Raw genomic sequence first — 23439 nt, forward strand, 5'->3', positions numbered from 1 at the left:
GACAAAGTGGGAGGATTTGTCAGGGGCTTCAGACCTTCACCCCACTCCCTTCTCTGCCCCCGGGGGCCTTCTTAACTCAGAAATGCAGCTGCTTCCTGGGGGTCTGTGTCCTTTCCTGTTTTCAACTCAAATCCATTAAGCTAAGCAAAGAATTGTCAGCTCCCATAATTGAAGAGTCCCATTTTCTACTTTAGGTTCTGCTTTCAAGCCTCCTTGCACCCAGCAGCTCACCCAGGTCATCAGGACTTGGTTTCCTATCCTTCACAGTGGCATCTTTTTCTGGTTCCATGAGGCAACCGCTGGCAGTGCCAACTTATCTCGGCTGCACTGCCAGCAGGGCCAGTGCCCAAAAGAGGCCACCTGGTCCTAGGAACCTGGCCAGGCTCACAGTGAAGGCATCCAGACAGGGCGAACAACCTGTTCCAGTTAGCCAGGGACAGGAAGTGGCAGGGAACACTTGGCTCTTGGCTCTCGAATTTTCAGTTCTAAAACTGGAGCATCTTGGGTATACCAGGGCAGTTGGTCAGCTTGACCTGCAGTGACACCTGTTTTTTATTTCTCCTCTGTTTCCCCATCTTCTGTTACCAGCCTCCCCTTCTTCATTGACCTGTTCTTGGATCAAATGTAAGGACCCCTGAGTTTGCTTTGTCAGTCGTTAACCTTGCAGACTTCAGTGGACAAGGCTCTGGGTTCTGCTGCTGAGGTGCCCAGGGCCAGAGCTGATCTTCCTGTGCCTGTGCTGCTTCATCCTTGCAGGGGCACTCAGCATCCCCGACAACTCGGGAGTCAGGGGCACCCATGTGCAGTGTGCCCGCTCCTGCAGAGAGGGTGGCCCTTCCCATCGCTCCCCCACCCCGTCTCCAAAACTACTTCTCATTCCTTGCACCCAGGTGAAACCAGAGAACCATGCTGTACTAACCCTCCCCCCAGCCACCCCTCCTCCCCCCAGCCCATTGATTGGTCACCCAGTCCTGCTGGTGGCTTCTTCTCAGCCTCTGCTCGATCAGTCCCCTTTGTCTTCATTTCACTATAGTTGCCCTCGTTCACCAATAACTTTCTCCACTCTCCCTACCACTGCCCGAGGGGTCCGAGTGGTCTTCTGAAATATCAGATGATATCCACTGGGAAAGCCCTTAGTGAACGACCAAGTTTGGGTCCTTCACTGCACCTTTGCACATACACCCCCACCCTGAACACACTGAGCGGAGCAGGGATGGCAAATGTCTGGTGCCTGTGTGGTCCTTCTCTGCCCTGATGCTGTGGTAGCACTGCTAGCTGATCACAGTGTACAGGGAGACTGGGTACCTTTTTCTACCATCCTTCGAACCCACCCCAGCCTGTCAGAGTTGGCACCAAGGCCATATCTACTTGCCATGCTGATCCCAGCTTCTTACTTCTCTGGCTAATCCCTAAATTGTCCTCTAGGTCTCTGCTCAGGTCATCTCCTCCAGGAAGTCTTCCTCGATTTGCCATTCCTCTTAATCTGCTTCCAGTCATGCCCTGTGTATAATATATCTGTTTCTATTTCTATTTTTTGTATCCATGTCTCAGAACATTTCTTATCCTACATTTTAATAATGTACCTACTTGTGCCACTAGAACATGAAGTTTTTGAAGATGGGTGCCATGTCTCGGTTATCTTTATATTTTTATATTTCTAGGACTCAGCATAAAGCCTGTTACACTTCTTTGAAAAAGAAAATCAACTTGCTTCCCTTCCTCATGGCTGCAAGAGGAGATCACACTCCTCAGTGGCCCGTCATGGGGATGAAGCTGAACCTGTTCGTTTCTATTGATGAGGCTGAAGAGCAGACAGTCACCTCATCTTCCTGTGAGGAGTGGGGTGAGCTTTATAGTATTATATGCCCTTACCTTTCACAGTTGATGGGTCCAGGCCATCCCTGATCCTCCAGCTCCTTCTCCTAAGTCCTACATTTTTTTCTAATTTGTTTGTGTATATGTGCGTGTGCTCCCGCATATGTGTGCATGTTGTATGTGTGTGCATGTATGCGAGTGTGCATGTATGCGAGCCACCTAAAGTTAATGCAGAATCTTGTCTGTTATATGAGTGCAGGTAGTGGAGGGATGATCAATAACTTCTCTTGGGGCCTTGTGCTCAGTCTCATGTTGGGAGGGAGCCTTCATGGTGGACCCCCGCTGCTGTCACCTGATTTTTGGTACTTAGGATCTCCCGGGGGCAATTTCTCTTTTTATTTCAAAACTCCAGTTTTGACATTGAGAATTTGGACATTGAGAATTCCAATTCAGAAAGATGTTATTTTCTAGAAGAAAGGGGCAGTCAGCCACTTGAGTGTATGCTGTGAAGTTATGCTTTTGCCTGAGTCCTCAAGTAGCCACGAAATGATCATCGCCTTCCCTTCAGGCCAGGTTCCTGCTTTGCCCTTGGACATCCCTCTTCAACCTGCAGGTCCGAGAGGGATCTAGAGAGGTCCTCTCTGCCCAGAAATGGGCTACGAGGAGCAGAAACCCTTGGAGGCAACAGGGAGGCTGTGGACATGGCAATGCTGGGAGACATAGGGACACTGAAGGACATGGTGACAGTGGGGGTCATAATGACACTAAGGACACAATGACATTGAGAGACATGGTGATGCTGGGGAATATAGTGATTATGGGGGACATGGCCCCCCAATGTTACTTTGTCCCCCAATGTCACTGTCCCCCTCACCATGTCCCCCAGCATCACTACATCCCTCAGTGTCCCTTCTTTTTCCCCTTCGTTCCTCGGTGAGGGCCAAGAAGGATGCTCATTGTCACAAGTCCGAATGAAAATCAAGTGGGAAGAAAAGTTAGCCCTCAGGGAAAGCACGTGGAGTAACATCACAGGCAGCTGCAGGGCTGTTAGCGGGAGGTCTGAGAAAGCAGCTTAAAGAGATTAGTTGGGAGGGAGGAGGCTGGAGAACCTAATTATAAAGTTTGTGCCAGAGATGAGAGAGGATTACAAGGCCTCTTTGTGCACCAAGATTTTGAAAATGAGAGAAGAATCCTTTCACCTCAGAGGAATGGGGTGAAATAGAGAGGCAGGTAAGGAAGGGAGATGTGGGCTCTGGAGGAACTATAAGTGGGGACCACGGATGCAGCAGGGAAGGCCCTGCTCCCCTTCAGTGAGTATGCACCGTGGGGAGGGTCCTATGAAAGCAGCGACGACTCCTCACCTAATCATAATTACTCATGTCAGCTTATGGACAAGCCTGGGCTCTGTGAAATACCTGCCTTATTAATCAGTACAGATTTCCTGGGCCCCTGCTATGTGCCAAGCTTGGGGCTGGGCACCCTGGGGGGCATGGGTTCTGCCTCCCAGGCCTTGGGGTAGTTGGCCAGGAAGGATATGGCCCAGGACGTGGGAAATGTTGGGGAACCATGCTGAAGATAGGGGTTTCCTGGGACTTGGGGGCTGGGGAAGGCTCCACAAAGGAGGGAAGCCAAGGCGGAGTGCAGAATGGTGGGGCTGGCTATGCAGGGGGAGCTTGAGTCAGGCAGTCTGATTGGAGTGAATTCCTGTAGGAAAGAACAGGAGCCGAGGCTTAGGGGGTAGACAGGAGGAAGCCAGAAAGGCCTTGAATTATGGGATAAGGGGCCTGGGGTTTTTCTGCAGACACTGCGAGCCTCTTTAAGGGCTTAGGGCACAGGAAATATCTGGGTAAAAACTGAGTTTCAGGACGACTTGGCCAATAGGTTCATAGAACAGAGCATGGCATGGTGACGTGGACAGGAAGAGTCAGGCTTCTTGAAGAATCCCAGGTGAGGCGGGGAGCTCCCCCACAGTGGGAACAGAAATGAACAGTTGGACGAATGGCCTTGACCCAACCATGGCTGCCCTGAACCCCCAGGCTCCCATGCTGGCGGCAGATAGCTGGGGTACTCACCCATAGGGTTCATCACACATCTTCCAAAGACTCTGAAGAGATGTGGGGGAGGGGGCATTCTTTTCATATGAAAGCAAACATACCATATAATGGAGAAAGCACACTTCGAGGGGTGACATCCTCTTTGAGTTACAAGTCTCCTTGTCTGTACTCTGGTCCCTGAAGGGTTTGAGACTAAGGGATTGTGGTCTGGCCCTCTTACCTGGTAGCTGAAGGATGAAAGTCCAGAGAGCTGGGGATTAGATTTTCCATTAAGAGAGAGTGGGCAAGGTGCCCAGGCCTCCTCACTGCTTGCCCTGTGTTCTCGCATCTGGGTTCCATGGTGTTGCCTTTATTTACCCACCTCTTTAGGAGATAAACCCTAAGGCATTCAGAGGAGTTCAGATGGTAGAGCCGGGTAAGAGAAACAACAAGAGGAAGGGACAGAACCACAATGTACTGGTGCTTGCTCTGTGCCCATGTTCTATATGCATAAACTCATTTGCTTGTTATAACCACTCTGCAGAGTGAATGTGGCTGCAGTGGACAGGCGGGTCCACCAAACACAGAGCATGTCATTCACCTCCTGAGTCACAAGGAGTAAGGGGGGTAGGGTGGAATTTGAACTCAGATCTGTCCTATGCCAAACCTTTGGCCTTCCTTCTATTCCACCAAAATGGATTAACCTGCCTTTGCAGAGCAGAGTGGAACAAATTTGGAGTGGGCAGGAAGCAGCTCTGTAGCGAAATGGAGAGGAAATGCAGAATGTCTGGGCTGCCCTCCGACTCTCTCCCTTTGCTCAGTTTCAGCTGCCTGGGCCTCCACGCCATGAACAGCACCCCCAGGGGTGCCCAGGCCCCGAGCTACCGCGAGTGCCTCCTGCCTCCCATGGCCCGGAACCCCTCTGTCACCCAGGTCACGCCAGCTAAAAAGATAACATTCCTCAAGCGAGGGGACCCCCGGTTTTCTGGGGTTCGCCTGGCTGTCCACCAACGCACCTTCAAGAGCTTTGGCACGCTGATGGATGAGCTCTCCCAGCGCGTACCTCTCTCCTTTGGGGTGCGCTCCGTCACCACCCCCAGGGGCCTGCACAGCCTCAGCGCCCTGGAGCAGCTGGAAGATGGTGGTTGCTACCTCTGCTCGGATAAGAAGCTCCCCAAGACCCCCGGTGGACCAGGCCGGCCATGCAGCAGAAACCCCTCTGCTCAGCAGTCTCAGGATGTTGAAGGCCAGTGTGAGGTGTCCGGGTCATCCTCTTTCTGGAAAAATCCGAAAGCTCCAAGGAGGGTGATGTTGGTTAAGAATGGGGACCCTCGATCCCAGCACACAGTGGTTCTCAGTCCCAGAGATACGAGGAGCCTGTCGGCCTTTCTCAGCAGAGCCTCAGGCCTTCTGCACTTTCCCGTGAAGCAGGTGTACTCGCCCGATGGGGAAAAGGTAGGCGGTCGGGGCATGACGCTTTCTTAAAAACGTTCTCTGGACTGCAGATCAAAATACTGAGATGAGATGGGGAGGTTATCCTTAAAAAGAGGCTGTTGCCCTGCTACTAATTAAAGGTGGATAGCGTGGAGACATTCAGTCAGTTCATCAAACAAACAATTGATATTCATATTATTAGCTGCCGTTTAGCAAGCACTTAGTGAGCCCCAGACACTGCCTGGCACATTTTCAAATTTTCTTATCTAATTCTCCTATTAGCCAACCTATTGCGTGAGAGTTCAGTGCAGGAAACAGAAATTACCTTAAGCAGAAAGCAGTTTAATACAGGGCATTAGGGGCTTCCAAGTCGCTGGGCACCTGGAGGGACGACATCTGGGTTTATAGGAAGGGCGCCTGGCGCTCTGCAGGAAGCCACTACCTCTGCCTGAAGCTGCTGTGATCATGGAGCTCAAGCGGGCTTCTCGGTTGTGGCATCCAGGCTTCTGAAGCTGAGATCTAGAATCTGCCACATCTGTACCTTGGCACGCAGGAGCACCGGGGCGCCGGGCCTGGCCACTGCTGCTGGAGCTGCCCCTGTCTCCTGGAAACGTGTTTAGAGCTCTCTAAGCCCTGCAGCAGTGGGATAGACGTTGACAAATCTAAGGCATAGCCTCCACCACGCAAACTCATGAGGTGGTTAATATTATACCATTTGTAGAGATAAAAAAAAAAAAATGGAGGCATAGAGGTTAAGTAATTTGCTCATAGTTGTATGGCTGGCAAATGATAGGGCCAGCTCGAATTATTTCAGAGTTGAAACCTAAGAACATTTCTAAACTGTGGTGCATTTGCTATGTGCTAGCATGTGCTACATGCAGATGTTACAGGCAAATAAGACTCAGTCCCTACAATTAATGGGCTACAGTTTAGCAGGTGTGGTGAGAGGGAGAGAGCAGGTGCAAAATAAATTAATTGAAGAAAAAATTAGAGTATTTTCGTATAGATTTACTACAGAGCTATCAGTGTTTCTGTAAACAAAGGGAGCTCATTGCACCCAGGACAGGCTCTGTCACTATTATTTGTTTGCAGGTCCTCAAATGGATGGACACTCTCAGTAATGCTCTTTTTTCTCCCTGTGGGTCCTAGACCTCTGCCTCTTTCTAAAAACAGGAGCATCATTTAGCCTTTAATACTGTTTTCTTCCTTGAAAAAGTCTGGTTTTCTAGAAGTATGGCTACATCTATAAATTGGTAGAGTTGGGTTATGTTTGCATTTTTGCAATGGACCAGAGATCTAAATCAAAAGAGGAATGAACCTGGTAGTTTGAAACAGACTTTTAATTAACTGGTTGAAAGATCTAGTGGACAGGAAATTTAATGTCATTTGGGGAGGAGAAGATGCAAGCCTTCTTTCTTTTTCATTTCCTTGTTAATGAACATACCCTTCTAATTTGAGAAAACAAAAAAGAACAGATTCAGCACTTTAAAGATGGAACTAAATTCCCCAACACTTCTCATTACAATGTAATGCTATAAATAGCGCAAACCCTCAGATATGCAGGGGCCTCAGGGCCAGGTGAGATTTTTCTGAAAGCAGGGACCTGTTTCCTGGAATGCAACCCAGCACTGAAGTTTCCCCCGTAACCCCCAGCCCAGGCCATCCTGCTGGTTGGGGGAAGGCATCAGCAGCAAGGGGGAGCCTAGAGAACCCCTGGAGGAGCCTGGGACGGAAGGGCTACCTGTGTATAGAACAGTGCCTTGCCCTTCTCCACTCCACTAGGGGCAGAAACAGAGGTGATGGGTTCAGATCATACTGAAAAACAGATCAAACCCAAGATAGGACAATGCCTGGGAAAAGGGTGAGAGTGAATCAGGTCTCCATATGGAAGCTGGTTGCTTTAAAAAATGCCCATTCTGGAGGGTGTGAGTGTGGGCAGGGAAGCAGGCCAAAGGCTTCATGAAGTCTTTTACAGCTGAGGCATCCAGAATAACCTCTAATCCACAGCCTCGGACCAGAAGGGTGTAGGTAGAGAGGAAGGTTATGATGGTAGGACCTTAGTCCCCTGCTGGTTATGGAGGCTTTATGGCTAGTGGATGGGATCCTTCCTTTGGATCAGAAATCTAGGGTGGGATGGGCAAACATCAGGAAAGGGACAGAGTGAGTGGATTCTTCCTCTACCCATGTCTCCTCGAGCAGAAGGGATGTTCTGCAGACCAGGCCTCCTGACTCAACACTCTCCTTCAGGTGGATTCTCTGAAGGCTCTGCTGCACAGTCCCTCGGTGCTAGTGTGTGCTGGTCATGAGCCCTTCAGACCTCCAGTGATGGAAGGTGCCAGAAGAAGTGGGACTGGAACTTTATCAGGACAGACTTCAAGGAACAAAAATGGTGAGCTGGTTTTGGAGTTTCCCCAATGCTATTTGCAATGGATAGTGGTGCAGGAGAGCTGGGCAGATATTTTTTCTGGATAATTTAGGACACCGGCTTTTGGCCCTGATTCTTGGGCAACCAGTTGTTTGGGGGCTCTCTCCCTCCTCTTCTCATTGCCATCAACCTTAACCTGGTTGAACATTTGACTGGGTGTGAGAGAGGAGAGTCTGGTATTTAGAGAATAGGGATTAGGAGACGTTAAATGCTAAGTTCCTAGGATCTGAAGCTTTATTAAAGACCATGGTGGGCATGAGATTGTGGAGGCAGTGGGCCACAGGTGTGTGTCATTTGCATCTTTCGGGAGTCTTGATTCTCTTAGACAACAGTGGGGGGCAAATGGACTAAAACTAATGATACCCATCGATCATCCATCCAACCAACCAGTCTAAGCATCCAACTATATATTCATCCAAAGGCCTAGTATGGGCTAGTGTTTAGGCTTTGCTTTAAAAAAAAAAAAAAAAAAGCATTATTTTGAAAATGCAACTAACAACTATAGAAAAGTTTCAGCAAAATTATTGGCATGACAACAGGCAAATTTTGGCAAGCAAACAAAATAATACCCTTTGTGAAAAGCTGTTAAGAAATGACAATAGTGGTGTTGGTGATTGCCACATGCCAGGTACTGAGGGTGCAGAGACCCACTAGCCACAGCCCCTCTCTGGAGGAGGCCCCAGTCTCATTCAGTGCTTATGAAAGAGCAGAGCTTGACAAAACCCTCTCCTGCTCAGATGGGTGCATGGCAGTCTGTTCTTCTGCTGGCCACAGGCTCACGCTCCACTAGCCCCTTCCTCTTGTCAAGTGTTAGCTCAGGAGATGAAATGAGAAAGTACTAGGGGCTCATTCTTTCTTGAGGTCATTTTTTTCTATTTGGAGTAGCCCCTCCTCATCTTTTTCATGGCTGGGGTGCAGGCTTGACTATCAGGACCTGCTATTGTGTGTCCAGGTCCTTCCCTGCAATCATTTATCAACCCCAAAGCTTGATGAGTGTTAGGATGATAAATCACCACTAATAATTGCAAAGCATTTTACAGTTTACAAGCAGGTACGTTTGCAGCAGCTTATTGATTTTGCTTCCTGTGCTGGGGGTGGACGTGAGCAGGGCTAGGAGTTAGCTCTGGGCACTTGCCGCTCTGCTCACCTCCTCTGCTGTCTATCGAGGACCCACTTTGCACTAGCTACTCTGCAGGAAGTTTTTTTTTAGGAAGTTTTATGTGCATTGCCTTGCATTATTCAAACATACTTCCAAATAGATACTGTTGTTCTTTTTTTACAGCTCAGAGAAGAGGCTCTGCCAAAAGCCACACAGCTAGGGAGTGGCGGGGCTGAGATTGAATTCAGACTCAGGTTCATCTCACTTTGTTATGCTCATTCCAAAACAGACTGGATATTTGTTCTAGAAGGGTTTCTGCCCTGACTGTGTGGTTTGGGAGGTAGCAGGGGTGTTTAGGTGTGAAAGGCTCATGACCAGCCTTTTTGCTCCTGCCTTGGAGCACCCCCAGCAGCTCACTGTCTTTTCCTCTTTCCTCTTACTCTGCATTGCGTGCCAGGGAGCTGGGGCCCGAAGGCCAAGCAGAGCGTGATCCACTCAAGGTCCGGGCTGGGCAGCAGGCAGCGGCGGTTTTCCTTGCTGTCCGAGAGGTCTAGTCTCAGCGAGCCTCTGGTGTCCCGGCATCGCGCCCAGATGGGCCCTGGTCCCAACAGGCACCCTCAGGACACGCCTGCCCAGCTCGGCCCTCTGGTGGCTGGTGATGACGTTGAGAAGAAGGTCCACCTGAACGAGGATGGCAGCCTGTCTGTGGAGATGAAAGTCCGATTCCACCTACTAGGCAACGACATGCTCCTGTGGTCCAGGAGGACCAGAAGGGCCAGTGAGGAGGGCTCTGCTCTGGGGGAGGCGGACCCCCTCCACTGTGTGTGGGAGGGCCACCCTGGGGGCTCTTCAGAGCCTGGGGCAAAGGGACTGGGCACCCGAGAGGCAGGATGCATGGAAATCTTTGAACAAGGCCAGTGGCAGCCAGCGTCCAGATACGAGATCTGGACAAACCCCCTGTACCCGGCCCAGGGAGAGGGGACATCCTCTCAGGGGAGGTCCAAGCTGGCCCAGCAATCCCCCTCCAGGGGCCCCTGGAGTCAAGGGGTGGCTGGCAGGAAAAGAAGCAGCAAGGACAGTGTCAGCCCTGCCTCCAGTGACAGACCTCCAGAAGGCTCTGAAACAAACTCCTGCTGCGGCTCCGCAGAGGGCAGCGTGGGCAGCTGTGGCCTGCAGCCGGCCTCTGGGCCTGCCTCCCAGGAGGGGTCAGGGGGGGAAGCTGGTGGCACACCTGGGGCTGGCGAGGGCCTAGGTCCGGAGGGAGCAGGGCCGGGCAGCAGGGGCCACTGCTACCTGGAACCCAGGACCCAAGGCGTGGCAGGTGCCCTTTCTGACTCCACAGCAAGTTCTAGGTCTCACAAGGAGTCCAGCGAAAGGGGTGAGTGGCACCACGGCCGCCCCAGCAAGACAAGGGCAGTGACTTCCCCACGGAAGGCCACCCATGAGGGAGGACCCTGCTCCTCCACTGTGAATCCCTCATCTCTGAGGAACGAGGACCCACAGGCCGAGGGGAGTGAACAGGGCACTGGATACCCGCAGGCCAAGGATGGGTCTGGGACAAGACTGCCCCTGGCTTCTGGCCATTTTGGCTCTGGGGACACTGTAGAGGGCTGTTGCTTACCTTCCACCAGCGCTTCAGCCAAAGGCAGGAGAACGAAGCAGGGGAGCAGAGCTAGTACCCTGTCCTCACCCAGCATTTCTGGCCATGGCCGAGGGGCCCAGAGAGGCCACCCCAGGCAGCACCACAGCCAACGGGACACCCACTGCCAGCTCGACTCACCTGTGTCCAGGCAAATGCTGGGGCCTTCTAGCACCAGCAGGGTCTGCCCAGCCGGCCCAGCATCATGCTTTTCTGGAAGCTCATCTAGCGCCAAGAACCAAGCTTCCCGGGACCCAGGAGCACCCTCCTCTGCTTCTCGTAACTCCCACGATGCACGAGGGGTCAGCAGTGCCCCCCTTACTCCTGTGAGCAGTTCAGACTGTGCTTCCAATTTCTACCCCCCATTCTCTCCCTTTGCTGAGACCAAAGGGAATCCCGAGTTCAGGGCACACTCACCTTCCAACACGTCGGACTCTTTCAGCTCCAGGGGCGCTGACCCCAAGCCTTCCCGGCCCTGGCTTCTGCCAGTTGGACAGCATGAGTGGGGGAAGCCAGGAGCCCACCAAGGGGGCTGCTACTCACAGATGGGCACATTCCTGGTCTGCAGGACCCCCAGTGCTGAGGCGCGGGCCTTGCAGGCCTCCCAGCCTCAGGGCAGCCAGGGGCCCCTCTCTGAGCCCTGCCTGCTGTGCAGTGGGTACTGTCCCGCTCCACCCAGGGCACAGCCCTCTGCCAAGAAACACCCTTCATGCATCAGCAACGGAGTCCCCAGTGCTGACTGGGGGCCAGGGGGTGCCAAGCAGGGGGAAGAACTGCTAAACGTGCAGTGCCCACACACCCCCAGCTCTCAGTCAGGGGGCATGGGGACAGCACTCAGAGCAGCGAGAAGGGGCAGCCCCAGCCTAGGCCGCCAGCCTGGGAGAATATTCCAGGGACAGGTGGCTGGTGGAGGGGAAGTTCTGGAGGAGCAAGAGGGCAATGGTCTCATGACGCCAGGTGCTCTGCCCCGAGCCTCCCCAGAAGCCGTGGTCCGTGAATGGCTGAGCAACATCCCGGAGGAGCCTGTACCCATGAACTATGAGGTGGTGGGTGACAGCATGGATGTGGCAGGGGACAGCCTGGAGGGCCCCACAGAAGACCCTGCTGACAAACACTGTCCGGAAGGCCTGGAGGAGCCAACTCAGGCCAGACGACCATCTCTGGAAGGGGTCCTTAGTGAAAAGGCAGAACCAGAAGGTGAGCTCCCAGTGACTGATGATACTGGTCCCCAGCCAGGAGAGGGTCTTCCTCATAGCAGGGTTGCTGAAGCCCCCAAGGAGGCTGGAGTACGTGAAGGAGCAGCTGGGAACTGTGGTGAGGGCCAGTGTGTGCTTCCCAGCAGGATCTCTGCCTCCATACAGATCATGAAAACACTGATGGGCTCCAAGCAAAGCCGGCCCAGCAGCCTGCCCGAAGTGTCAGGCCCGGTGGCCAGGAGGCTCGGCCACACTGCCCAGGCCCTTATAACCTGTCTTGCCAGGCTCCAATTCTTCGATGAAGACCTTGGGTCTCCCGCTGGCAAAGTGAGGTTCACAGACTCTCCTCGGTACCGGGAGCTCCTGAGCACCTTCCAGGTCCTGTGGCCGGGATGTGGCCTCGGGCGAGGCGAGCTGGACTCAGGCCTCCAGGAGTTGGGCAGGTGCCGGGCTCTGCCAGGCCCCGGGTCCCACGCTATGACTGAGGGCTTCACACCAACATCATCCTCCGGTGTGGATGTCGGGAGTGGTTCCGGAGGTTCAGGGGAGGGCAGCGGACCCTGTGCCATGGACTGTGCCCTGGTCTCTGAGAGGACAGAGCGGCCCTTGGAAATCCCCTACCAGAGGCCGGGTTCCAGAGCCTCGGAGGAGCCAAAGGAACTGGGAAGCCAAGAGTCAAGTGGTTGCACGGCCTCTTCAAGTTCCCAAGCACGGGCTTGTGGCGCCAGGAAGGACAAGGCAGGAGGGAGCAGTGGGGAGCAGATGTTGGGCAGTTACCTGGACCAAGTAGCTGAAAACACGGTGCAAGAAGAGGCGGTGCAATTAGAGAAAATACAAGAAGAAAAAGGAAGAGCAGAGCCGCAAGGAGAGGGTGCCAGTGGGTTTCCAGAAGAGGAAAGAGCCAGGAGACAAGCATTACCAGTGGCTGGCTCTCAGGACCTGGAGGGTGCGCGGGAAGATGAGAGCGCGCGGGAAGAGGGAGCAGGAGGAGACCCTTCCTCCGCTGGGCTGCGCCCTCCAGGGAGGAGAGAGAAACGTGCAGAGACCCTTGGGAGCCTCGCTGAGAGAGACTCAAATGCCAGTGAGAGTCAAAGTGGGCCCAACGCTGAGCCTGGTTTGGAGAAGCTGCCCAGAGCAGCTGAGACAGACCATGAGCAAACGCAGGCCACGTTCACCCAGGGGGCTGGAGAGAAGGGCACTTCTACGGCTCACAGAGTGTCTCTGGACCCTGACCCCCTCTGGGTGTCCAGTCTGCTGAGGAAGATGGAGAAGGCCTTCCTGGCCCACCTGGCCAGCGCCACAGCCGAGCTCCGAGCCCGCTGGGGCCTGCAGAACAGCGACCTGCTGGACCAGATGGTGGCTGAGCTGCAGCAGGACGTGAGCCGGCGGCTCCAGGGCAGCACCGAAAAGGAGCTCCGAAAGATCCAGAGCCGGGCCGGGAGGAAGGTGCTGGGGCCTCCCAGGGTAGCCCTCAGGTGGGAGACGTCCCTGCAGACAGAGCAGCGCAGGCACCGCCTCCGAGGCCTGCGCAACCTCTCGGCCTTCTCCGAGCAGACCAGGGCCCAAGGCACTCCCTCTTTCTCCTTGGAGGACATGCCAAACCTCAGTGGAGCCCTGGGGACCCAGCTGGGTGGGGACATTGATAGGGAGGAGTTCTGTCCCTGTGAGGCCTGCGTGAGGAAGAAAGTGAGCCCTGGGTCCTCAAAGGACACAATGGGCATAGCCAGAGCACCCATCAAAGAGGCCTTTGACTTACAGCAAATTCTGCAGAAGAAAAAAGCAGGGTGTGCTAATGGGAAGACAGCAGGGATGGCCCCTGAGAAGGCAGGGATGGAACCGCTTCAGAGGGACCCCTCGGGGACAGGGGCTGTACGTGAAGCTGAGGGAGGCCTGGAGCTGGGGTTAGGCGGGGGCCTGGGGACAGAGGAGGGGGATGGGAATGAAGGCAGCCAGACCCTCGACAGAGGTAAAGGTCCGGGAGGAGCAGAGGATGCAGCCACTCAGCAGAGAGGAGGGAACACAGACCCCTCCACAGGCCACCACCTGGGGGCAGTGGAGTGGGAGGGGCAGGGCGTAGGTGACAACGACAAGAACACAGAGGAGGGCTGTGAGGCTGAGGTCCGTGTGGAGAGTGAAGCCTTGGGAGGAGGTGACCGAAGTCCAGGAGGACAGAATGATGCCACAGAGGTCCAGGAAACTGAAGGAGAGGGACAGCCAGAGTTGGGAAGAAGAAATCAAGGCGAGAAAAAAGGGGGTCCACAGGCTGGCCCGAGACAGGGCCAGTCAGGTGAGGCTTCTGGACACAGCAGCTCAGACCAAGACAGGAAACTCACACTACCCCTCGCCCCAGGTGGAGACACCCCCAGCCAAAGGTCAGGCCCGAAAACAGGCCTCTCCTCATCCAGAACATCATCTTTGGGAAACTGCTCTCAGCTCTCCCAGAAAGGCTCCCAGGAGGAGCCTTCAAATGGAGACATAAGGATCTCTGGAGATGAGCCCAAAGGAGCCCCCGGTTCAGAAAGAAAAGTCACAGGCATGTATCCAGAAAGTTCCACTTCTGAGCGAGACAGGCCCTCCTCGGGCTCAAGGACTTCAGAGCGAGGGACAGACGAAGGTCTGACTCCAGAGCCCAGAGCAGGCCAAGGCTCTGACTTAGGATCTGAGAAGGGAGTTAAAAGTTTCCCTGGGACAGAAATGAGGTTTAGAAACCTCGCCATGGACAGGACAGATGGCTTTGGCCAAGCCGACTTAGATTTCTAGAGATCCAGTGTGAGGTGGCCACGAGTCTGCAGCTCTGTTTTTATTCATATTTTGTCTTACAAGCCTGATCGTGGCTCGGCCCTCTGGAGGTGTACAGGAGCAAGGGGGAAAGATCAAGGGCGTGCCAAGGATGCAGCCACACCGCGCTGTCTGGGGTTCTGAGTTCTGGAGTTTCAGAGGCCCGCTGGCCCATCCCACGCACTGTGTGCGGGAGATTGTCTCAGGTCGGCCCTGCTATCCTAGGGCGGCCGCCCCCTCCATTTGCCCTCGGAGCCAGGTGGATGGAACGGGTTGGAAATGTTCCAGCAGAGTTTTTGTTTGTGTGTTTGTTTTTTGCTAGCAAGAGTTTCTCTCATTCTTTTGCCTATTGATCTCCTGTTATTTTTCTCCTTGGCCTCTCTTGGCACTCACCTCGTTCGACTCTGAGGTGCTTTTCTCTAGTCTTGAGTATATTTGGTGACTCTGCAGATGTGGGAAAATTCAGGGAGAAGCAGATAAATTCAGGGTCATTGGACAAAGTTTATTTTCAGCCCAAAAGTCCAAGTGTATTTTCTTAATTTATGTATATATTTTTTTGGGTAATGGAAAAAAATGGAAAACGCAAAAAAGTGGAAAGAAGGGAAAGTAGTCACCCATGATCCCACCACTCAGACATAACTGGTGTTAGAGGTTTGATGTTTTTCCTACCAAATGGTTAGAAAAACCATTTGATGGTGAATGTCATCCTTAGACACTTCTTTTTTAAACTTAACAATACAAGAATTTCCCTCTTTACCTCCACATCTTCAAAAGCTCATTTTTAATATTTGAATAATATTTTATGAGGATATAAAATACTCTACTGCACCATTTCACCCTTGTTGACCTTTTGGATGTTTCCATCATTTTTTTAAAAAACGTTTTCTCCCCCTGAACTGCAGATGATTTCTTTGGGACAGATGCCCAGGCATGGAATTACTGGGTCAAAGGATATCGACTTTTTTGGAAGGCTCTGGATATCCTGCCACCAAATTGTTTTTCTGAAGGTCTGTACTAATTGACATCACCTGGCCCAACACCCCCTCATCAGCTTTTGGTCTAGTCATTAAAACAACAAATCTTTTGCTAACTTCATGGGCAAAAAGAGTATCTCACTTTAATGGGGTGCTATTTTAGATATATTTGATCACCAATGAGATGATAGATTTCTAGGTTTTTTTAAAAAAGCTATTTACATATAAGTTATATGTATATGCCTTTTGCCCATTTTTCAACTGGAATCCTACCTTTTTTAAATGAATTGATTTCTATGTGCTCTTTATATTTTTTAAAATTCTATTTTAATTTGTGAGATTTTAAAAATTCTCTGTATCCTTCTACATCCAGCCTTGGCCTGGGTCCTGTCCAGGTCAGGAGCTTCTAGATGGGGTAGAATCTCCTTGACTGGTTCTCATCAGCATCCAGCTCGGACATGACCATTTTGTGTATTCAGATTCATGGCAGTGGAAGTCTATGCTACAAGAACAGGTGCTGTTCACTGGTTATTTAAGTGTAAATGCTAATAATAAAAATAAATAAATAATAAAAGATAAAGAAAATGTTGTGCTTAGGCTGTGTCCTCATGCTTGCAAGTCTTCATTCCACTCTGTTTCTCAGTGCTGGAGATTTTCTTAATAAAACTTGACATGTTTTTAAAATTTCTGTGCAGGTTGGAGGTGGTTCTTTAAAGCTTTTACATTAAAAGTATATATCTCTCTATAGGAACTAGTATCTTAGCCAGAAGCTGCCAGTAGAACAGACTGCATTGTGAGCTTCGTTTAGATATGGGGATATGCAGGGATGTCCGGAACCTGTCACTCATAGTTGACGTGGAGCTTCCACTGTGCACCTCTTCTGTGACTTAAATCCCCAGTCATCCCCTAAGAGATGTTCCAATTATAATCTGCTGTCTCCCCAAGTGACAGAGATAGCCATCCCTGGCATCTACTGACCTGGCACTAAATGGCATTGCCCATCTCTGGTCAAGAAAATGCAATGGGAAGAGCATTCTTTCCATTGGAGTTAAAGTAAGATGACCCAGGCTCAAGTTCAGTGATAGCACCTCAGCTTCAACATCTGTGAAATAGGCTAAGTATTGTTTTTTTCACTGCATTGTGAGAACTAGGTCAGATCATATATGAAAGTTCATTATACGTATGTTGGGAAAATATCAATATTTTAATTAGAACTGTTATTTTTTGAATGCCTACTATGTGTCAGGTACCGTATGAGATGCAAGGGATACCATTTAATCTTTCCAGCATGTCTGTGAAGTAGGCAAATCGACACTGTCATCCCCATTTCACAAATGAAGTGACCAAGGCAGGGTAGACTTACATAAATGTGTCCAAGCTCACACAGCTCGTTTTGGGCAAGGCCAGGATTTAAACTAGGATGTTTCAGACTCTAAAGTCCGACATTTTCCATTGTGTCATGTTTTCTTCATTTTGATTCAGGTCCTATAAACCAAGAACTTGACTAGAGGCAACCAACATGTTGTTGAATGAATAGTTAAGACTTAGGAAAGTAAACAAATTGGGATTTTTTGCTCAGCTGATTGCATTATGTTCTTAGTAATGTTCTACTTATTACAGATATCAGGAGCTGGAGACAACTTGGTCTTATAAAGGTGAGACTGAGCCTGAAAAGTTCTCTCTCCAGGGGATTCTCCTTTTAGTTACAAACTCAGCTGCTTTAACCCCTCAAATATTTCTGATATATACATATACACATACATATAAATTATATATATATAAATTTTGGTGTTAATGGCAAACTCTGTGTTTTCTTCTGACTTGGTGATAAAGAATTTCCGGGCCATTGGCTAAGGTGAGATTTTTGTGTCTCTGCTCCCCCTTCTCTATAGCAACCATATTGCACAGCCTTGTGCAGGCCTCTGGAATTTAGCACTGCTTGAAAATGTTGGTGTTCCTGTCACCTCAGCCAGCCCCTGATTCAAAACTCAATTCATTTGTCACTTCAAGTGTTTCCAAAGTACTTACAGGATCAGTAGTTATGCAAACATTTTAAGCCAGCCTCGAACCAAGTGGAGCAGGGAAGTAAGTTGTGGTGGAAAGTAACCAAATTCTTCTCCCCTGGCCTTTCAGCTGGCAGGGATCAGAGATTCCAGCTCCAAAGCACCATCTTTCAGTGGCTGAGCACTAAAGACCCAGGGCCAGGTCCCAGGCTGAGATTCTGACTTTACTGGTCTGAATTAGGGCCCCAACACAGCCACTTTGTCAACCTCCCAGATGTATATAATGTTCCGTCGAGGTGGCCCATCCCTGATTTAGTCCAGCTTCCTTTTACCAGGTGGGAAGACAGACCCATCTTGCAAAAGAGAAGAGCCTGAATCACACAGTTGGGCAAGTGGCCACGCCAGGACCAGACAGCAGGTCTTTTTCTATATCTAACTTCATAGTCTCCTTCCCAAAGCTTAGGGAGGCCCTGCAGAGAAATACAACAAACAGCAAACCTGCTCCTTTGTAATCCAGACCTGTGCTCCCCTCACCTGCAGGCCCATCTACCTTCCTCTTCAGCCCAATTCTGTGTGTCGTGTCTGTCCCTGAGGCCCAGGCTCTGCCTCCAGAAGGGCCCTGCTAAGGTGTCCAGCAGAGAGGTCACCTGCCTTTAGTCTGTGAAGCCCTTAGTGCAGTGCAGCTTGGAAGGGGACACATCCTGAGAGGTTTCCAATCCAAGCACGGGCCAGGTTTTTTCCTTTCAATGTAATGAACATGTAAACCACCCCGAGAGCTTCATTAACATGGACAGCTCCACTCAGGAAATTCTGGTCCAGTGTGTCTCAGGGTGGGCCCAGGAATATATGTCTCAATGAGCAGCTGGAGGAAAACCCACATACCTCCTACCCAGTGGCCTGCCAGCCCATTAGCTTTGCTGTTCTCCCTCATTATGTAGTCTCCCCAGGGCATAGTGCGGGTCAGTCACAGTCAGCCTCTTTCTCTGCCTCCCTCTCCTGAGAGGCAATTAGGGTGGGTAAAGAGAAATCTCCCTCTGCTGGCTCCCTTCCAGGCCCCAGTGTCCACAGGCACAGCTGGCAGCCCTGACCCTGCTCGTCCATGGGACTCACCCGGGGCAGACATGGACCTGGGCCACCAAGGTCCTGGAGCTTATGGCCGTACTAACCCAGCTACCCAGGCAGAGTGACCTAAACCTCTTTCATGACTTCCACTGACACGAGTTAGGCATAGCCTCCTGGGGTAATTGGCCCAGGGCTTCAATCTTCTGTCCGTTGATCCTTCCCTGCGTCTGAGCTGAGCCCAGCATCCAGGGGGGGAGGCACCTGCCTCCTGATGTTCCTCCCCAGGACCAGGTCTCTGCCCTCCCATTGCTTCCTCACCCTTACCCCAGACCCCCCACCTGTGCCTTCGTTCCTCTGGGGTTTATAGAGACCGACCTATGTCCTCTTGGGCTCTAAATTTTTAGACCTGGTTGGGGTGAGCATAGCCCAAGGCACCCAGTTCCCCAATGAAAAGACCCTTTGAAGCTCAACAGGTCAGGAAAGTGCGTCACCTCCTACCGCTGCTGCCCCACTCGATTTTCATCTATAGCCCCCTCCATCTCAACTCATTGCCTCCACCACCTTCTTGACCTTGAAATCTCTGCTGATTGCTTATTTGCCAAACACAGGGCCTTTTTTTCAGTCATCATCTCCCTGGATGGTGGTGGCCCGCACCCCTAATGACACCCCTCCGTCTCCGTGACATGTCTCCTCCTCGTTCCCCTCACTAGCCCAGCTCTGGCTCCTCATCTTTTGCCTGCACTTTGAACCTGAAACACTGGCATTTCCCGCCCTCAACCCATTGCTCTCTCTCCTCTTCATCTCTCTGGATGATTCCACCCACTCTTGCTGTTTCTGCTCCTACTTTTCAGCTGTGACTCCCAAATGCAGGGCTTCAGCTTCCAGCCACTACATTTTCGTCAAGGGCAACACACCCAGAGCAGAACTCCTCCCCCTTCCTCAGCCTGTTCCTCTCCCCACATGCTCACCTGGCACCACCAGCCTCCATCCTACACTCATCTCTCCCCCACCACGACAGCACTATGTGGATAAAACATTACGGACACTTGAAATGGGCAAGGCTCCCTTCAGTTTGGCGGCCCAGGAAAGAGCCAGGTGGACAGCCACACGGCCTGGGTCTTGCCTAATAAGCCCTGGTGAGAGGTGAGGGGAAAGGCAATCCGGGTGGAGGGGACGGACTTAGGAGCAGAGAAACAGAGAGGTCAAGCATGGCCTCGGGTGGTGAATAGTGAATAGTCAGGGTATCTGACGCCAAGGGTGTGTGGACAGAAAGAGAGAGTGGACATATGCAGGGCCCCACAGCAGAGGGCACTTGAACCCCCAGGCTCCAGGGTGGCCCTGACCTTTGGCCGGAGGCATTGGAAGTCCTGGGATTAACTTGGGCTGCTGCCTTTCCACTGGGCTCGAGCCCTCTCCCAGGGAATCCAGCTCTGTCTGGACTGCCCTTCAGTGGAGGGTCTACTTTGTTCTTGAAGGTACAGTTTTCTCCTCTCCACAAGAAAACCAGCCATCTCTCATTATACCCCTAAGGTGTATCCGGAAGAGGCTCTTATGTACATTGTCACCTTTAATTCTTGCTACAATCCTGCAAGGTTTTCTGATTGCCAATTTATGGATGAAGAAATGGGTTCAGAGGTAAGCTGCTGAAGGATGGATGCCTGGTAGATGCTGAAGCCATGATTTGAACCCAATCTGACTCTCCTGGGCTTCGGCTTCTCCCACGCAACCTGGCACTGAGCTCCACATTCCAAGGGTGCTCTTGCCTTGCATCCCTGGGCTGAGCTTCCAGCCCCACCACCTGCCCCTGGAGCCCCATTGCCAAATGCCAGCTGGAGTGGCTGTGCTCTGCTGGGCTGCACCTCACCTCTGGCCTCATTGCTGTGCTGCCCTTGATCTGCTGGGCTGAGTCCTCCGGGTTCTCACATCTTGTCCTAGCTGCTGTCTCCTTACCCCAGGACCCACCCTCCTAGGGGGCATCCCTTATACCTCACTGGCCTGTCCCTAATAAGGATCAGGGAACCTGTGGTTTCCCAACTCTGGGCAGCCTTGGGAAAGCACTGAATGTGTTTGTTCGTCACAAGGACTGGGGGCACCAGTGCTACTCAGCATCCTGGAGCCAGGATGCTGAACTCCCTGCAGCACGTGGGCCAATCCCTCACAAGGATGGGTGGTCCCACACCGAATGCTGCAGGTATCGTTATTGCTGCACTTCATAATTAAGGATACTGAAGTTCAGGAACACAGTGGCTTCCCCATAGGCACAGGGCTGGGAGCCAATAAACATACTTCTCCTGATTTTAGTCTCTTCCCACTGAATCCCAAAAAGAATGAGATTGTTGCCTAACATTCCAGGCTGGCTTGAGAACACGCTTAAGGCACAGGGATGAACTGGGTAACCTCCCAAAGCTTCATCAATCACAGTAGTTCCAAGAGAGAACAAACCCAAGGACAGATATTCCCCGGGTGCAATGGATGGAAGGGTGGGAAGGGTGAGAGTTGGAAGGTGACTCATTTCTTGGAAAAGGCTGAACCCCACATCCTATTTTGTTCTGTCTCAGCATGGGGAGCTTTTTCTGGGCCAGGAGACAGGCCCCGGCATGATAGGCAGTTCCAGAAAATGTTGGGGACCCCGGGGTAAGGAGAACGCTCTACAGCTCTTCTGTTCTGCCATCAGGGAGCATGCCTGACCTTCCCAAGTATATATCAGAATCAAACTCTCCAAGAGTTCTGAATTTAAGGCACGAGGGTGAAGAGATAAAATGTCTACGTGATAAACCGAGTCTATTCCTTCCTGGGCCCAAGGTTCTTTTTAAACCCCACTATGACACCAGACAGTACCCAGGTCACCCTGGCCTTGGAGATGAAGAGTATGATTTCCTCCAATGGGTCTGTGTTCACTGTCATCAGATGTCACAACAGCACCATGAAAGCTGATTATCAGAGGGTTTCCCTGCCTTCAGAATGCACTGCTCACCAGGAAGACTGACTTTTGTTAGTACCTTCATGAAGCACGTGTTGAGCAGCTGTTTGGTGCCGGGCCACGTGCCAGCTGCTGAGGATGCAGAGATGAAACCACAGCCCTTGATGTGCCCCATTTCCCATACCTGCCTATGCGGCCCTCCCTGGGGTTCGTTGGTCAGCAATGCTACCCTCCTGATATATAAATGAAATAGTGGAGCAGTGCTCCTGCTCCATGTGCTTATCGGTGGCAGTGACAGCAGAAACCCCAGATGGTGGCTGAGAAAACTGGAAGGTGCAGCAGCAACCACAGCAGCAGAAGGCCCAGGCTGTGTTAGTTATTTGGCTGGTGGCAGTGGTGGTCTGGGTGTTCTCCAGGCAGAAAACTTGGAGTCAGGACGGGGTGAATTTGTCATGAGCTGAGACTGAGGGTCAGGGGGCTGTAGGATGGGGGAGACAGCAATTGGGAGAAACCATGGAAGGTCATGTGGTATGTGTTTGGTTGTCTGTGGGGAGTGGGTATAGGCAGAGAGGGAGCTAAGAGTCGCAGAAATGCTGCCTAGTTGAGAAGGAGCTCTGAGGACACCCTCACCTCCCCAGGCCAGTCATCTGAGAGATACCCGATCTGGAAGGCAAAAGAGCTTTGTTAGAATGAAGGAGGGTGGGAGCGGAGATGGAGCTTTGGTCAATGCGAGGGCAGGCCTCTTCCTGTGCCTCCAGGAGGATCAGGCTTCAGCCAGCTCAGCTGGCGGCTCAGGTTGGCCTGGGCTCAAAGCCCCAACCAGCCATCGGGTCCCAAAAACACAGACTCAGGAAGAATTGACCGGGAATCAAACAGAGGTGAGGGCAGCTGTCAGGGTGGGGGGCAGCCAGATGAGGCAGAGAGAAGCCAGGACTATGAGGACCCCTGGGTGCCTGGGGGAGGGGCCAGGCCACCACGAGGGGTGTGGTCTTCCCTGTCCTAGGAATTTTACCTGAGGCCGTGCATTCTGCTGGTTAAGATGGCCTTCTCACTGTACTTGGCTTCTGGTCCTGGCTCTGTCCATAACCCATGTCCTTAGAGGGTCCAGCCATTCCTTCCTAACTCGGGGAGACAGGATTCATAAGACCCTCTCTGTGGTTAGCAGCCACAACATAGGAGCCAGAAGGAGAAAGGCTGACTCCTCAACTTACCCAGAAACACACAGCTTCCCGGGCTGGTGACAGTGAACTGTTGGAAAAGTACTGCTGTTTTCCAATTCTCTTTGTCATGGAAACCTGAGACTTGCACACCAGGAGGGCCATATACCTGCTCCGTCTTGGCCCTGTCATTTGTATCTCCTTGTTACTGGAGCCTTGTTGGACAGATAAGAACACAGAGGTCCAGAGAGGTCACGCCCTGGCCCAAGGTCACGGAGCAAGTCAATGCAGAGTCAGGCCTAGAAACTGGGTCCTCTGATTTGCAGGCCATGCTGGCTCCGCAGCCCCCACGCTGAAGCCTCAGAGCCCAGGCCGCCGCCTCTGCTCCTGCGGGTGGAGAGCTCGAGCTCTGGCAGGGAGGGCAGTGTCCCAGCCTAATTAGAAGCTGTAGAGAAGCGGGGACATGGGGGGCCGTGCTCGCAGATTAGTGCCCCCTCCATAGATCATAGGCATGCCAAGGACATAATAAATAATCTGCCCAAAGGTTTTAAAGGTAAAAATCAGCAAACCATTAATAACGTTCCCGGCACCATACATCACGCTGAAATCTTCCCATTACCGCTCCCGGAGCCGATTCGCATTTTCTAGGCTGTTTTTTTCCCTTCTCTTTCCAATGTGTTCTGCTGCAGGCGTGAAGCCCCTCCCGCAGCCAGCCTGAGCCTGGGAGGGTAGGAAGTGGAATCTTTCTGGGTTTACCATGGTGTGTGGAGGGACTTGTCCCTTTCGCTTTCTTGAGACCCATGTTTCTGTCTCTGCAAAGGAGACTTGTCCCCTTCCCTTTCTTGGGACCCATGTTTCTGTCTCTGCCTTTCTTTTCCGTGGGTGGCATGGAGCTTGCTTACCT

The 23439-nt window shown here is 51.9% G+C and overlaps 1 protein-coding gene across 1 annotated transcript; it reads left to right on the forward strand.

The window, feature by feature from the left end:
* Positions 1 to 4694: 4694 nt before the first annotated feature.
* Positions 4695 to 14401, forward strand: RP1L1 (RP1 like 1; the record flags this gene model as incomplete). Its single annotated transcript, XM_081135433.1, has 3 exons — positions 4695 to 5303; positions 7530 to 7671; positions 9264 to 14401. 3 exons carry the CDS (start codon positions 4695 to 4697, stop codon positions 14399 to 14401), a joined length of 5889 nt encoding a protein of 1962 aa, XP_080991559.1.
* Positions 14402 to 23439: the final 9038 nt, after the last annotated feature.

The sequence above is a fragment of the Miniopterus schreibersii genome (assembly GCF_964146895.1).
Source record: "Miniopterus schreibersii genome assembly, chromosome: 4".
Taxonomy (NCBI): Eukaryota; Metazoa; Chordata; class Mammalia; order Chiroptera; family Miniopteridae; genus Miniopterus; species Miniopterus schreibersii.